The 16264-nt window shown below is 42.3% G+C and overlaps 1 protein-coding gene across 3 annotated transcripts in view; it reads left to right on the top strand.

Moving 5' to 3' along the window:
• The first annotated feature begins 660 nt into the window (after positions 1-660).
• Positions 661-16264, top strand: part of LOC112983250 (transient receptor potential cation channel subfamily M member 6) — a 96319-nt gene continuing 80715 nt past the window's right edge. For 2 of the 3 annotated variants that reach the window (XM_064502925.1, XM_026100239.2), the window contains exons 1-2: positions 661-783; positions 6755-6913. In XM_064502925.1, coding sequence (XP_064358995.1) covers positions 6884-6913 — 30 coding nt within the window. In that variant the 5' untranslated portion in view covers positions 661-783; positions 6755-6883. The remainder of the gene's footprint in view (positions 784-6754; positions 6914-16264) is intronic. The other variant, XM_026100240.2, reaches the window with a different exon arrangement.

Here is a 16264-nt window from a genome sequence, read left to right as displayed (position 1 = left end):
GGCAAAGCCAAGAATTTAATGGACATTAAAAAGTACACACCTGTTTATATGGCTAGTGGGAAAATCCACAGGTCCCTTGAAACAGAAAATACAGGAGTGCAAATACAGGTTTCTAAGTAGCTCCAGAGATGACAACTGTCCTGCAGTAGAAAGCTAGTTCTGTTTATGGCAGATGCATTGTGGCAATTCATGTGTATTTTTCTGGAAGTTGATGATAGCTGCTGTAGGGGATGTTTGGCTGCATGGACTACTTGTTTGGCATAGCAAAGCCTATGTTCGATAAAGCACTTTAAAATAGCTAATATGCTTGGGCTGGCTTAATTATTTCCATACCTACAGTTATAACCTTGACTCTCTAGGTGGCAATACACATACACAGTAAACTACTGTGAATCTGGAAAATGTTTTGGGTATGCTTTTATTCTGAACTGCTACTGAAAATTCGAGCAGTGACATCATGAATGTTAATCATTTCCTTACTGTGATACATAAATAAAGGCAGATCAAGTCACAAGTTCCTGATTTTAAGGTGACACAAGGTCTTCAGTATAATTCAAGTAAAAACATTTTGTCAGTTTTTGGTTCATCTCTGTTTATCCCTTTTCCCCTACCCCCCAAGCTATCAATTTAAACACATGGAAATTTGTTGTCACTACTTCTTAGCACTGTTTCCATTAGTTACAATTGGAAAGCAAGCTTTATCTGATTGTGTGTTGGATGGAAATCTCGACCTGTGGCTGAAGGCTACTTGAAATGTATTCGTTAAACATGGGGATGAAAAAGGTAAGCATGCTAGCTCGTAAGAGACGAACTCATGGGGCAGTGTTTAAATGTTGGTATATAGGTGACAAAATATATTTAAAATGTATGAAAAAATTTCAAAGAGGGATTTTTCCAGTAGTAGTAGTAGTAGTAAAAGCTTGCTTACTCAAAATTCTTGATTTCAAACCTGTCTTATTAGAGAATTTGATTTTGATGCAGCAAACAGTGCATCTCTATTATCAGTATTTCATTTGTAAGTGAAGTCTTCAGTATTAATAAGTGTGTTTTAAGTGCTTTTCATTAAAAAATGAACACCCTATCACTGAAACAAGATGTGACTTTTAATTCACTTGTAAGAATGTAATAGTGCTTAAAAGCATTATTATTTGCTTAAAGCCATACAGATCATAATTTTTTCACTACTGTAGAAGTAGTTTCCTTATTGCTGATACATTACTCGGGAGAAAAAATTCATGAAAGGAAGATGTAGGAAAAATCAGTTCTTGTAATTTTGTTATTTTGTTTTGCTTTTAAGACTGGCTGTGATGGATGTTAATTTTTCTGTTTTTGTTTTGTTGTATGATATGGAACCTATGAGAGAAAAATACAGACTAGCTAAGCGTTGCAGGTTTTTCAGTTTTCTTATATTAATAGGAGGCTTCATGTTTGGATTGGAATATGGTGAAATAAAGTCTCTTTCTAAATACGCAGCTGAGAGAAAAATTAACAAAAATAATATTGTAGTACCTCCAGTGAAGTGTAAGCCAAAGGAAAAAAGTTTTTCTTTTTTTTTTATGCAGAACTGTGAATAGAAATGAGTCACTTCTACAGTTGTTTGTTTTCTTGCACAGGTGAATTTTGTAATATACTTTGAGCAGTGTACAGTGCTCTTCTAATTAAATTGGAACCTTTAATTAATTCCAGAGAATCTACCCTAAATGTCAAATGTTCTCTTTCTGAAGCCTGATGTTGTAAAAACAGTGTATATTTCTTTCTGATGCTTCATGCTGTGGAATGTGAAAATTATTGTTTTCATTTTCTTCCTGGCATTTCAAACAAACTAATTTTGCTTATTACTACATAAAAAGCACTTATGAGAAAAACTACTTTGGCATAAAGTAAACAGCCAAAATCCTACTGTTTCATAATTGTTAGATACAAGCTACAGTGTTTTTTTGATCAAATATCACAAAATGTTTCATGTGTGTACCCCTTAATAGTTACTGCTTTTCTATTTTTAACCTTTTAGGAATTACAGAAACCTTCTGTGATTGAAAACAGGAAAGCATATAGAGGTTTGCCCTCTATATTTCCCAGCTGATAACATGCAAATACAGAGGCACTAAAGACTAATGAGAGAAACTTTACAGCTTCTCGTTATTGAAAGTGAAGGCATAAAAATCACTCTACATTAAACCCATCTGAAAGTATGATTCTGGACTCCGATGTTGATTTGAGAGGAAAAGTAATGACTAACAAGCAAAAACATACTTTGGACATTAATAGTAATATAAATCTGGGAGTGTAAATATCCAAATACCTTCATTTCTGTAACATGAAAGGGCCTCAGGTGGAATCCTGATGGTTTTGATGTCCAGAACGTGTATTTTTTCTTAGAGCCCATACGTACGCTGCATATATATGCCCAAAGAGCTTTAAGGATAAACTTGGTTGGCAACATCTCTTTGAGTCAAACAAGTATTTACTGTGAGTGTGTCTACTCATTTTTGTGCTAGCAAATAGCATAAAAGGTAGAATAGGCTCTCCATTATCTTTGTTTCTCATTAATTTGAGCGGCAAGGCAGATTCTCATACCTACATTTCAGTGCATTCCTTCCTCCCCCCTTTGTATTGTGCAGCTTATCTAGGAATATCCTGGATTTGTCTGTGTTAACTACTCCAACCTCAAATCGGTTTTATCTTTTTGCTTGCTTGTTTGCTCTTGGATCATTCCGAGGCCAGAATTGCTAATTCATTAAGGCCGGTCATTTCAATGTTGACTTCAGCCATCAAAGTATTTCAGTCAAATTTCTTAGACCACATACCAGTGTCTATGACTGACTTAAAAGAATGATAAAAGAAAACTGCATTATTGAATTCTCCTTTACAGTATGAAAACTTAGAAACATTTTACCTTTTAAAGATATGGTTTTGAAGGTCTCTGTATTTCATCAGTACTGTTTTACTACAGGTTAGAGCACTGAATTTTTACTTTGAAATGTACTTTTCTGATTCAGAGTCCTGCAGATACAGTGTAGTAATGCTATAAGAGATTTGTGATTTCAGGACAGCTCATAGGAGTGAGCAGTAACTGTGGCGGCATTTACAAGGACAGATGGTTAGATTTTTATCTGAAGTCTCAAGCAGTCAAGGAAAAAACAGTAGTTTTTTAGTGTGGTTTCTTAAGAAAGCAAAAGATTGTATGATCATACAATATGTTAAAAAAAATCAGCCATGCCGCCTTGAGCTGAGGATGTAACCAAACTCATTTCCTCTCCTAGGCTGATTGTTTTTTTCTCAGAAAGGAAAAATACCTAAGGCCTTTTCATATGAGAGAAGCACTTGGGAGAGTGGTTTCTGTTGCAAATACTGTTTTCTGTGGCTTTAAAAACTACCATTTAAAACCACAATATTGCAATTAGTCATATATGGCGCAACACTTCGATATAAAAAATAATGTAAATGTTAAGACACAGGGCTGTAGCAAAATAATTTTGTTTCAGAAAGGGATGATTGGCACAGAAAAAAAATCCAAAATCAACTGCTTTATTCACTAAAGGAAAGTAAGCTTAATTTTACTTTGTTTTCTTCTTAGAAATATAGGTACCTGAAGGAGAAACTGTCCAGAAACCAGCAGCAAACAGCCAAATTCTCAGTTTGAAGGTTCATGATATGCTCTATTTCTATCATGTGGCATGCAATCACTCCTTGAAACACAGTATAAAAGCAGGGATCATTGCAACAGAGCCCTGCTTAACCGGCAGTAGCATCTCAATTTTACACCTGACTTTTTTGCCTACTATTTCCCATCTGTTGCTCTTGGTAGCGGTGAGTCTAAGCGATGGCCTGCAGAGCAGGTCCATCCGGTCGCTTGTGCCACAGCTCCGTGCTGGGCCTGTGCCCGATGGGGAGCAGTTGCTGGCACAGCCGGTGAAACCCAGCAGAGAAGTGGCAGGGACTCACCTGAGCAGTGGGCAGCAGTTGCACATGAAAGCTGTCAGCAGAGCATCTGCATGAGTCATGGATGCATCCTAAATCTGGCATCTAGTCCCCGGTTTTGGAAAGATTGGCCTGGGATAAGTATGTGCTTTGAACCAACTGTCACTCGGTTTTCCTTTAAATCTGAGGCGCTCTGTATGCTTGCACCCTCACCAGGTTTTCCTCGTGCCTCCAGCCAAGGTCAAAGCACAGAGGTCCTTCTTCCTTTGAGAAGTGGTGACTTGGTGCTCCTTGTGTGTTCATCACTGTTTAACCCTCAATTTATAGGTAAACAGTTTTAGTCTAGTTCAAAATACAGAGGTCATGTAGATAAGGTTCTTTTTTTATCTCGGGCAGGATTTTTCCCCCCTCTAAGGCTTGAAGCATTGCTTTGGCACATCTTTGAGTGTTAATTCTAGCACAAACTACTAGCATGCTGCCAAACCTGCCTTCTGTATAGGCCCCATGAGACAGATATATTGTGTCTGGTGTGAAAAAGATGGGAAGGAACAGAACAAATTTTGAAAATTCTTCTAAGATGAGGATTCATAAGTCCTGGGGTCCCATCTGGAGAAAATCTCACTGAAGAATCTTTAAACCTGGTACTTGACCCAGGCCAGGGGGTTGACAAGTCAGCGTTCACATCTTCCAGGAGTACCCTTAAAGATCTTTCCAGTATGTCATCTCTCAACCAACCTGAGGGATACAAAGAATGACAGAGCAAAGTGCAAAGAGCCACTGTTCCCTGAGACTGTTCTACAGACCTTAATCCCTCTTTAACAGCTAAGCAGAGATTGTGTTAAGGCTTCTCAGAAACTTAGAAAAGGTTTAAGGCATTACTGTTTAGCTACACAAATCACCCAATGAGTCATCTAATACAGAGGTAAGAGCAGAGACTGATGCACTCTGGTAGTGCATCTTCCTCATGCTTGTCTCTATTAAGATTGTTATCCAGCAAAAGTACATAGTGCTTCTCTGTCACTACTAAGGGTTTCTTCTCAAGAGACAGAGATGGCACATCATAAAGCTGTAGAACGTACTCCTTCACCGAATCCCCTTAGGATTTTTCATGTATTTTCCTACCTCTTTTAAGAAAATAGGGTAACTGAGACCAATGGCACCCCCTGAAATCTCATTTTGCAATTCTGGACACTGGCATCCTGCCTTAGAAAGGAGGATGATTGTTTTTGTGGAACTATCACCAGAAACACAGAAAATATTTTATGATTGTACTGAGACACTAAGCCGTACTGCCACATTTTGTTCTTCTTTGGGTCTGCACTTCCTCCAAAGGTATTTACAGAATGTATCTGAGGAGAATTGATGGTTGGATATTTGCGAGTCTGACCATCAAGCTGACAATATCCACCTATTGCATTCTTGACTAGTTATGCAGTCTAATAAAAGCTTTTAAATACCATTTTTTTTCTCCTAGGATAAATTCTGCAAACAATCCTATTCACTCAGAATGTTTCTTCGCTCAAATAGTGACATCTTAACTATGTTGAAAGATTTCAAGCCCTGTTTAGATCTCAGTAACCACTTGTTTCAACCAGTGAGTGATCTGAGCAAGAAAACACCCTAAGCTCCAAGACCATGTAGTGTCCTGGGTATATATTCAAGACTCGATATTTAAGACTGCCCTTGTTCTTGCCTCCTACTGAAGCACATTCATCACATGAGCTAATACCTGATAGATGTTTTTAAGCCTGCCCGTGTTGTGTCACCCTTAATTTTGATGAAAAAATGAGTCACTCTTGAGGAGGGAAACCACGTTCTCCTTCCTGGAAAAGCTTTTGTTGGCAGATTAGTTTCTAATATCTGTATGTGGTAGGCACCAGGAGGGAAGCTGTGCTGCAGCAGAGCTGCAGTCATCATTCCGTGTTCACATGCTGTGAAATAAGCAATAAAGCACAGACTTAAGTCCATGCCAATAGGTCGCCTGCACACCCTGTAAGCTGAAGGGCAAGAATAGGGCAGAATATTCTGTTCAGTTGTAGTCCAGAACCTGTATAGTAAAACAAGATTTCTTTAAGTTTTGTGCTATAAATCGCCCAGTCTCTGCTACAGTGCTTCTCCACAGCATCATAAAAGAGTAGCTGAAAAATGTCATCATCTGATGAATGTGCATTCTTTGTGGGACTGACTTACGAGACTTCTTTAGTTATGTTGGAACATAAAGGTATATAAGCCTAGTGACAGGCAGATTTATTGATGAGGATATGGTGGTGGGGGGGAAGGAAATCTAGAAGCAGTCATTACCAGTTTCATCCCTTGCTCTTCTCTTCACTGCTCCATCACTTCTTGTAGATCTGCAAAGGCACGAAGGGAAAGATAAAAATTTGGCAGTCTTATGAAACCTAATGTCTTCAGTGGGCGTTTGGCGATGAGGAAGCAATGAAACTGGGAGTTCCCTCTAAAGCAGATTGTGCATTTGACAGAGATTAGTTTTGGCTTTTGCACTCTAAAATAAAGCCACCCCTTTAATAGATCTTGCCTGATTAAACACAGTTGATGAAAAACACTCAACTTCAATATACTTGTTGGGTAGGAGGTATGATCTAACAGAATCTGGTGAACAGAATGGGTATCTGTGTGTTCATCCTTTCACGGGCATCTCATGGAAATAAATAAAACCAAACCATCCCTGATGTGGTAGAAGTTTCTACTAGGTGTATTATCCTTCTTTTAAAATCTCTTTTTGGAAAGAGATTCTTGGATTTTGGAAAAAGTGGAAGCTTCCACTTGGATGAATACGGTCATAGGCTGACAAGTGTGTGCTTCACCTGTTTAGGATGTGGAAAGCAGGAAGTCTGAAGTGCTACTTCTAAAGGGCTTCCAAGAACTGAGCTGGCCTCACTGCTGTTGAAATAACAACTTAAACACTGGGAAGACAGGATATATGACAAAAGAAGCTTAAAGGATGGACAAGCAAGATATCTCTGATCTTCAGGTAAGTCTGTAGAAATAGGATTGATATTCTGCAGTAGGATTGCAGGAGAAAACACATCAGCAGTTCTGATTTTTAGAGATAACAGGATAAAGGAGTACATGATAGTTATGTGAACTTTGAGCTATTGAAATGTCTGTTGTAAAACACAGGCGTGAAAACATGTATGATATGAAGTACTAAGGAATTGTGTGTGAGAATTTTCAGCATGGGTATTAGTTTGTTTAGCTTTGCAGAAATTTTTTTTATATCTTTGTACTAGATAACAAATGCTGAGTCTTCATTCCAGGAAGAGTGAGAATTTCTCACGTCTGAAGGAAGACGCACAACTTAGAATGAAATGGGAGAAATTTGAAATTAAGAAAATGCTTTCAATCAGAGGAATATATATATCTAGCCACGTCCCAGTAAAAGTCTAGAGCATCTACATGGGCTGAGATACACATGTATGCAGGCTTTTTACAAGGCTTAGACTCACAAAAAGAGTGAGCCTTGTAACAGTCACTGATGGGTTTGCCTGATTTTTCCTATTAAATAAAATTTTTTAAATTTCATTTATATGCATTGGTAAAATTGAAGATTGAGCTGAAAGTTTCTATGCTGATTCAAGACGATTTGTTTAAGAAAGATAAAATAATCTCACTATTTTGAAAGGTGTAGCTAGAACAAGAATGAACATGGTATTTATTACCTGCTACAAATTTCTAGCAACGCTTTCTGTTTTTTGAAGCTTTTAATTTTTTTCAAGTCCTCCTGCATACGAAATGCAATACAAGAAGTTTGAGGATGACAAAGGAGCAATGTGAGAAGCAGAAAATTATGTTTGGTAGGGGCCGAAACACAGTTTTCTTATCCTCCTTGTCTTTGAAAAATTGCTCCTGTGAAAGCGCTGCTATGTTTAACAGCCTGCACTTCAGAAGGCCCCGAGGCATGCTCCAGGGCTGAGCAGGCTTTTTGGCTCAGATATACCACGGAGGCTGGGGACTTGACCTGACAGAGGGAAAACTCCCTCTGCCGTGCTCTTGGTGACCCTCTTCCTGGGCTCCCGTGCTGTGGGGAGACACTGCCTGGTCCGAACGTGGAGCTCCTTCCCGCAGCGAGACAGAGAGCTGGGCACCAAGGAGGAAGGCAAAAATTGGCTGGGCAGGACAATTAGAAGTGGAGAGAAAGGAAATATCCAGCAGTAAGGGGAGGGGTAATTTAGATAATATGCAGAGCTTGGTGTGCATTGGGGCTCAGAAGTCAATGAAATGGCACAACTGAAAGCAATGAAACGAAAGAAACGTTGGGCAAAAAATCAGCAGCGGATGAGAGGCTGGGGTAGAGAAACCAAAAAACTGGAGACTGCGACTGACTGTAGGAAGAGAAGTAGTTTGGGATGAGAAAACAGAGATTGAAAGAAAAGTGAGATTTGAGAGAAAAGTTGGAGGAAATGTGGAAGATGAGAAACACAGAATGAAACTCAGGATAAAATAAGAATAGCCTGTGTGCTCTGTGTTAGTCCACATAAAGTACAGCAGCCCGTCACTGCTGCACGTGTCAGATGGTGGTGGTCCTCCGTGCATTCAGAGCTTCCCACCCTGGGTGAGGTGGTGGTAACTTCTGATGGGTTGTTGAGGTTTTTCCTTTGGCTTTTTTCATCAGTGTGGGAAACATGACAGCAAAGGTATGTCTAGAAAGAACAGGAAGACCAGGTAGTTGAGTAATCAAGAGTTTGGTTTTACATCCATGTTTCATCCCTTTACGCATAACCAGTTTTTAACTAATTCACTGGTCACATAGTGCTTTCCTTGCACACAGGGTGAGTCGTTCTTGGCCCTGAGCAAAATGACCAGATAGTAATTTTGTGTTTTCCACGTCTTGTTTTTTAAATGCATTTGCTAGGTATGATTCGAGGCCTAATAACCCAGGGCAGCATCACTCCCCTCCTCAGGGACTCTTCTCTTAGGTTCACCATCAAGCGCTACGACGCTGATGCGCCCTGACAAACGGACGGCTGTTGCCCTCGGGTTTTCCAGGGGCAGCCAACACGGAGACAAGATGAAGCCGGGCGCAGGCGAAGCCAAGGCTCCCTCTCGGCGTCCCGCGGCGGCGGCACCCTCCCGCGCCGCGGAGGAAGGCGATAAACCGGGCGGGTGAAGGGGGGGAGGCTCCGCGGGGCCGCCGCGCCCGCGGGAGGCGCCGCCCGCCGCGCCTGGCGCCATGGCCGGGTGGCGGGAGCTGCTCTCCGCGCAGCCGGGCTCCGCCCGCCGAGGCGCCCGCGCCCGCCGGCCCCGGCCGTGCTGCGCCGCCGTCGCCCTCCGCCGCCTGCGGCCGCCGTCGCGCTGCCGCCGCCGCCGCCGCTACCACCAGCCCGAGGGCGGCCGCGAACCCGCGGCCGCGGCCCCCGCGCCGCCGCCGCCGCCGCCGCCGCCGCCGGTAGAGCCCGGGGGGGGAGGGGGCCGCTGCGGGGGCGGGGAGGAGGATGGGGCTGACAGCCTGCTGCCGGAGGGGAGGGGAGGGGGCCCTTCGCTTCAGAGCCATTTGCGGGTTTTCTCTCTTATTATGTTTATTTTTAAGTTATTCCTGAGCATTCGCCCCCCAGCCGTCGCGCGCCGGGGGGAGAGCAGCAGGCGCAGGCAGGGCGGCCGGGCATGGCGCGGCCGAGGGGAGCATGCGCCGCCCGCGGCCTCGTGGTTCCCCCTGCGCTCCGCGGAAGAGAGGGGCTGGAGGGGACGGAGACGCCGTCGGGCCTGATCCTCTTCGTCTTCATCCGGGCCAAAGTCCCGCTGGCGCGAATGATAGGTCTCTCGGTCAGGAGTGGGCGAGGAGGCTATCAGCTCACCTGAGCAGTGCGGTTAGATAATCTTTTCTTTTTCCAGCAATGTCTGTCGCAGTCACTGTTTAATAAGTAGCACCTGGGTGGCATCGGGCTTCGTCTGAAAGTCCACATGACCTGGGGAGAGAACAGTTTTGCTGAGCTGATCATTAGGAGAAAACCTCGAGCTACGAGTGGCTTCAGCCTCACTGCTGTTTTGTTTTGTGGTTTAGCGTGCTGGTTTTGGTGCTGTTTGCCCGCGGTGCCTCTGCGGAGGTGGACTTCGGTTATTTTTTATACCTACATCTGCCTGTGTTCCAGTAACTGTGAAAGGCTTCCAGCAAAAAGGATTCCCGCCCTGCAAGCAGGACATCGTATGGTGATTTGGTGGTGGTGCCATTTTGGTACCATGAGATTTACAAAGGTTCGATGTAATTTATAAGTAATTTGCCTTTGGCTGTATTCAAATTTCACTTCTCTATACTGTTACGCTGGCTGACAACTTTTTTAAAATACAGAGATGAAATTTATATCATTCAGAAGTTGGGGTTTTAAGAACAGCACTCTGCAACTAGCGATAATATTAGGAGACTGTTTGCTATTTCGTGCAGAGGATGCTGTAACAATGTGTCTAATGTATTCATTTCAAATATACTTGCTAATATAAGAAATATGCCTAGAGCGGAATATTCTTTGTGAATGATACAGTTTATGAGTATAGTTTTCAAAATATGCACCATCTGCCTGCACGCCAACAAAAAATGAGATATGGGTTTCAGTTGTGAGTGCCTGAAGTTGAACCACTAATTCCTTTTCTTGGTACCAAAGTGGACTGGCCAATTTTCAGAGGTTTAGTGCATTTTGGATCATGCAGGGAGCCAACAGAGGGGAATTAGTTTTTGTTACCTGTAAAAATAAACTAAGGCGTATTTAGGAGCCTAAAATAGGTTTACAGAAGCATCATCTTTTTTTTTTTTTCTTAATGAAAAATATGCTCTGATGTTGTGAAATCAGTTTACAGCATTTCCTTTGATGTGTTTATATTATACTATAACAACCTTACTTAAAGTTAAAAGGGGTTTATATAGTAGTATTTGGAAACATGATAAGCAGCAAACAGGTTAGATTATATTTGAACTAAAGTTTCTTTAATTGTTTTGTGGCTTGATAAGGGACAAGCATTGTAGCTTTCTCAGCTGCTACAAGGTCAGACGTACAGAAGTTGCCCAATAGTCAATGTGCTGAAGTATGTGATCCCTGGAGGTAACCAGTTTCAGGAGGAAAACATAAGGACCATGCACAGCAGTATTAGGGAAAGACTTTTTTCTTTCTGAGCTCCACCTTCGCTTTTTTACGTTGTAGGAATGGGAAGGAGATAAGGAAGGTAATTGTTGCCTTACTTCTTCTCATTTGCGACAACCTAAATGGAAGTCAAAAAGTCACATATTAGCTTTAAGTAGTGGAAGGTATGTGAGATGAAAATTTCTGCAGCTCATAAAAGAATGAGAGGTCTCAGTAAGCATCTCTCCGTGCACGCACATAATTGTACAGTGCCTAAAGTATTCCACACGTGGCTGCAAATAACACTTTCAAGAGCGTTTAAGTGATTTAAGTGCCAAAGTGCCGTTTTTCAAAACGGTGTTGGCACATAAGAGCATAGCATAACGTTGAAACCAGTCAGACTTTGTGCATATAGTGGCAATATTTGTGCAAATAGTGTGTTATATCTACCTAAACCAGAGCAACATACACTTTAAATTTAAACATCTTAAAGGTGACTTAAATTTAAGCCTCATATTGACCGAGTTTCTTCAGTTGCTTTACACACACTGTATTTAAGATCGTATCAGATGCAATCTGTGGAGTTCTGAAAACAACAGATTTGTTACAATTTGCCCAGCTTTTGTTGCAATCCATCTCTTCTGTGTCGTTTCTACATACAGTAGAGTGTACGTGACTGACTATCGGCCTGCCAGGGATCAGATCCCTGGTTGTAATGTGTTTGTGGAGAACCTGAAGGGTTTGATACGAAGGCAGCCACAGCATGCAAGTCCTCTGTCATCCCAAAGCGTTCCCCTTTGCCTCTGCTTGACCACTGTGGTAGGTGCCAAGAGATAACAGAGAACAGATTTTAGCAGTCTGGGACCAGAGTCATCCTCAGTTTATAATAGTGTCTTTAAAGTGGGGTTGCAGTATGGGATAGCTTGTTGGGGAAGGCTGCAGTTGTGCGAAGAGAAGGCGAATGCCTTCACGTTGCTGTTCGTGCAGCTCTGAAAATGACTGGTGTTGCAAATGAGACAGCAGTGCCTGGGGTGGGGGCTGCTCTGTCCCCTCGGCAGCTTGCATCGGTGTGGATCGGATTGGGTGACAGCTGCCTAAGCTTGACATGAACCTTCCCAGGAAGAAGCTCTGAAGTAGAGGGAGAAAGGGTAATACTCTTCCTGTGTCTTTTCCATACTAGTATGAAAGTGCCTGTGCCAGGCCGGTGGGAATTTGTATTCATGCCTTATTGAGATGCTCCAGTCTCATTCCTCTTATTAGCTTATAGTTAAAGTGAAAGACATTTGTTCAAGGCAAGGTAGCCTTTGTCTGCAAAGAACTTGCAATTTGAGTGTGAGATACGAGGAATCAGAAGCATCTGACAAAGCAATGGAAACAGTAAACTAAATGGTGAGATGATCTCCTCTGTTACAGTAAAAGTACGTTTCTGGGGGAAGACATGAAGAAGCTGAGACATAATTAGGTTCCCTCCACTTCAGTTTAGGGATAATCAGTTATAAAGCACAACTAATTCAATTTCATTAATATTCATGGCTCTGCATACTCTGTCCCAGAAGAAATTTGCATGACTCCTAATATTTCTTTCCAGCTGAGTGGTTTTGAGACTTGAACTGAGAATGGTGCAGAAAGAAGCAAAAAGGCAGACGATGATGATTTAGTTGTGTTTGTGCTCATGGTTGGTATTGTGACAGCACAGAAAGAGGCAAATGAGTGTTACATCTTTGAAATGCAATGATTACATTTATCTTAACACTATGACTAATTGTACTTAAAACATGAGTATTTTAAATCAGACAGCCACGTTCAAAAAAGATAGTAATGTTGTACTCCAGCAGGCGAGTTATATCAGATGAACGTACTCTGTGAGGAAGGAAAGACTGAAACTATAGTAGGGGCTAGATAAGCTAAGCTCTTCGGGTTGAATTCAGATAGGATACTGGCATGTGAAATTTGTCTTGATCTTCGCAGGGTTTGTGTCTGGTTTACGTTTCTGCCGATATCCCAAGGCTATGCTCCATGAGGCAGGGTGTTGGGTGCACTCAGTGGATCCAGCTTTGCAGAAAGAGAAGTGGCAGCAGCAGCTTTCTCTTCACCAGTGCTCTCACCACTGCAGGCTTCATCTCACCTACAGGGTCCTCCGGGGCGTGACATGAAGCACTGGGACCAGAGTAGGATGTGCAGCAGACACTCAGCACAGAGCCCAGGGTTTTGTCCCAAATGACTCTGTCGTCATGCCTTTCTGGCTCTCGGTTCTTCTTAAATTCAGTTTTCACCCAGTAGCATCATGTCAGATGAAGAGGTGGGGCCCTCGACACGAGATGCCCCTAACAAGCCTATAGCCTTTAGGGTCTGTCCAGAGTGATCGTAGATTCAATTTAGGTAATCCAAATTTTGGATGATTACCCTAGCCTCTTTGAGACTGTGATCAGCTCACAGCACGATGGGAAGCTGAGGTGGTTGTGACTTAGCAAGGTTTGATCTCCCCTCAGTGTTGTTTCTGCCCGGACCTGCTCTATCAACTGGTGTGTAACGCTTCCCTGATTCTTGTAGTACATAAGCGTATTTCTGTATAACATGCATGTTAAGTAAACTCTCGTGATCCACACTGTATGTTTTGAATTATGTTCTTTTGCATTATGTTCACACCTCCGACTTGTTCATTCAGTTACTGAGAGCTGATTGTACCTTCTCCTGCAAGTCCTAAAAGAAAGGAGGCCCCTTCGGGTGTGTAAGGCAGAAGTATCTTTCTTCATGAGGCTGTTGTATGCTACAAATTCTAAGAGCTCTAAGTAAAGTGATTAAGCCTCGAGAAATACGCAGTTGTTTTCGTCATTTTCTTATGGCTGGCTTTGCTTTACTTCCATAGTGCTGTTTCTTTTACACACCATTCTGAGTTGTCCAGTTCCCTCTGCTCATTAAAGAGGAACAGCAGCTTGCACCTAAAAATAATTTCTGGGTTTTCTTACTGTTCTTTCGACCAGGGGACAAGGCTAGACACTGTGGTGCTGTGCATTGATAAATGCAGGTCAGAAGAAGCTTTTTAAAAAAAAATCCATTGTTTTTTCAGTGTCTTCTTGTCACTGCTTCCAAATCAGATGTCCTTGGTTTGGTTTGCTAGTGAAATGCATGGGTTTTTTTTTTTTGTTTTTTTTTCTTTCTAATTAGGAAGCCTCAGGTGATAGATGAGGTGGTGAGAATTGAGTTCAGCCCTCTTCTGCATTACTGCTAATGATAAGCACCCTGAATGTCTAATCAGACTGACACTTATTGCCTAGTCTGTGATGGTTTCAGACGTGATGGTCTGGAACGCCATAAACAGAGGCACATGGCTGTGTCTCTGGGCCAACTCTGCAGTGTCAAAATATAACATGTTTACAGTATGAAAGTTTTTTTCTAGATGCCGTGTGGTACCAGGAGTTGTGCAAAAGCAGTGAGAAACTTGGTCATTTCCCTAAAGTGATGCACAGGGACTTTAGTGCCAGTTGGATTACGATAGATTGCTTAGGACTATGGGTGTAGATTTTTTTACCAGCCCAGCTAGAATGGGTCAGTCCCAGGTTTGATCGCAGTCCTGCTGCTATAAACCACTGTATCTGTTAATGTATTTATTGTTTTTGTTTATTGATGTAATCTAACCTCCAAACAGGAGGTAGAAGAGCTTATGTTAGTAAATCCTCAAAGGCTTACAACATACATCCTTCCCTCCTCCTGGTCGGGCTCTTTGGTTGCTTTTGCAACCCCAAGTCTGAAAAAAAGCTGATAAAGTGGTCGAATTGGTAGACGAGGCTGGAGGGTAGGTTGGAAAGACTTGGTGCAAAGCCTCAGGGGGTGCTTGGGTGGCCTCTGGGGCGCAGGGACAAGGACCCTTGTCCATCCTCGTGGGTCCTGGGCATTTAGAGGGTGAATGGGGTGATTTCTGTTCAAAAGCGAGGTAGCACCAAAAAGGGAAATTGCTTTTTGAGCGGGACTGGAATGGACACCCTTGCTTCTTGCAAAATGGGAAGAGCTTGCCCCAGGCCCCAGCCTCGCGATATGTCTGAGCACTGCTGTACACCGAAGTCAAGCCTGTAAGGATTTTATTAGTGCATGGGACAAACAACGGAGCAAAGGGAACAACGCAGACAGGAGTAACAGCAGATGATCCCATGGCTCTAGAGGCTAGCAGTGTTGGTGGTTCACATCCTTTAACCTTTGTAGTACTTCAGTTTAATACGGATTTATATCAAACTGCAACTTCCTGGGGCCTTTCATGCTTCCTCCAGCTGGATCTCGCAAACTGCGTTTGGTTTCACCTTTAGCTACATTAGACACATCCTGTCTTTTGTCACCTCTGTGTCTATTGTTAATTCCCTGGTTGTGAAAATATACAGTAAGCAAAGGAAAGCTCCAAATTTATTAGCTGGTATCAAATCTAATTTCCCTCTCTCCCTGCTTTTACCTTTTTTCTCTTGGTGAAGGAGGGATCTCTTGACTTGTCTGAGAGAGGCCAGAAATAAGCAAGGTGCAAGAAAGAGGGGAGTCGTCTGGAAAAATGCAGGCAGAAAAATATACTTCAGTATGACAGTATACACAGAGACTAAGGTTGTGGAGAAGCTTGGAAACAGGACTTTTTTTAGGGGCAGAGGAACATTTTTGGCTTGAATGTGAGGTGAAGTGTGAGCTTCCCTGGACAGACTAAAAATATTCAAGCAATGCAATTACATGATTTGATGGTCTGAGAGGAAATCTTTGACAAGTGATCAATGACCCATAATGTTTACTGTAAAGCTGCATTTGACAATATGAGTGTAGAAAATAGGTTTTATAGTTTCAGCAAATAATGGTAAAGTGCGAGATGCGAGTGATCGTAATCCAATACAAGTACAGCTGTATCTGGTTTAAACCAGGAAGAGCTGTGTAAAATTGCTGTATAATTTTGAACCCGCTGATAGAGGAATGCTGTTATAAGAACAGTAGGTAGTTGACCTCTGTGATCGCTCAGTGCCAGGTACGTTAGACCCAGTTTTAAAAACAGCAAGTGGCTCTTTGCTAACATCAAGTGTTGGACAAAGAGTGAGCACTGGCATTTCCTCCCGAAGTGGAAACCCAAGCAAGGCTTGAAGCGTTGTGCTGACTCTCTGAATAATATGCCTGAAGCATCAATTTCTCATTGCTCCTTGAATTTTGGCCAGTTTAAAATGACTTTGAACAACATTGTTTCAAGTCTAACTTGTCTGAATTTGTGGACTCTTCTAATGCTACTGCGTTAGTTAATAAAAGAAGGTGAAATCCTTTAG

The sequence above is a fragment of the Dromaius novaehollandiae genome, chromosome Z, assembly GCF_036370855.1.
Source record: "Dromaius novaehollandiae isolate bDroNov1 chromosome Z, bDroNov1.hap1, whole genome shotgun sequence".
NCBI classification, from domain to species: Eukaryota; Metazoa; Chordata; class Aves; order Casuariiformes; family Dromaiidae; genus Dromaius; species Dromaius novaehollandiae.
This window is presented reverse-complemented; position numbering and strand designations above follow the sequence as displayed.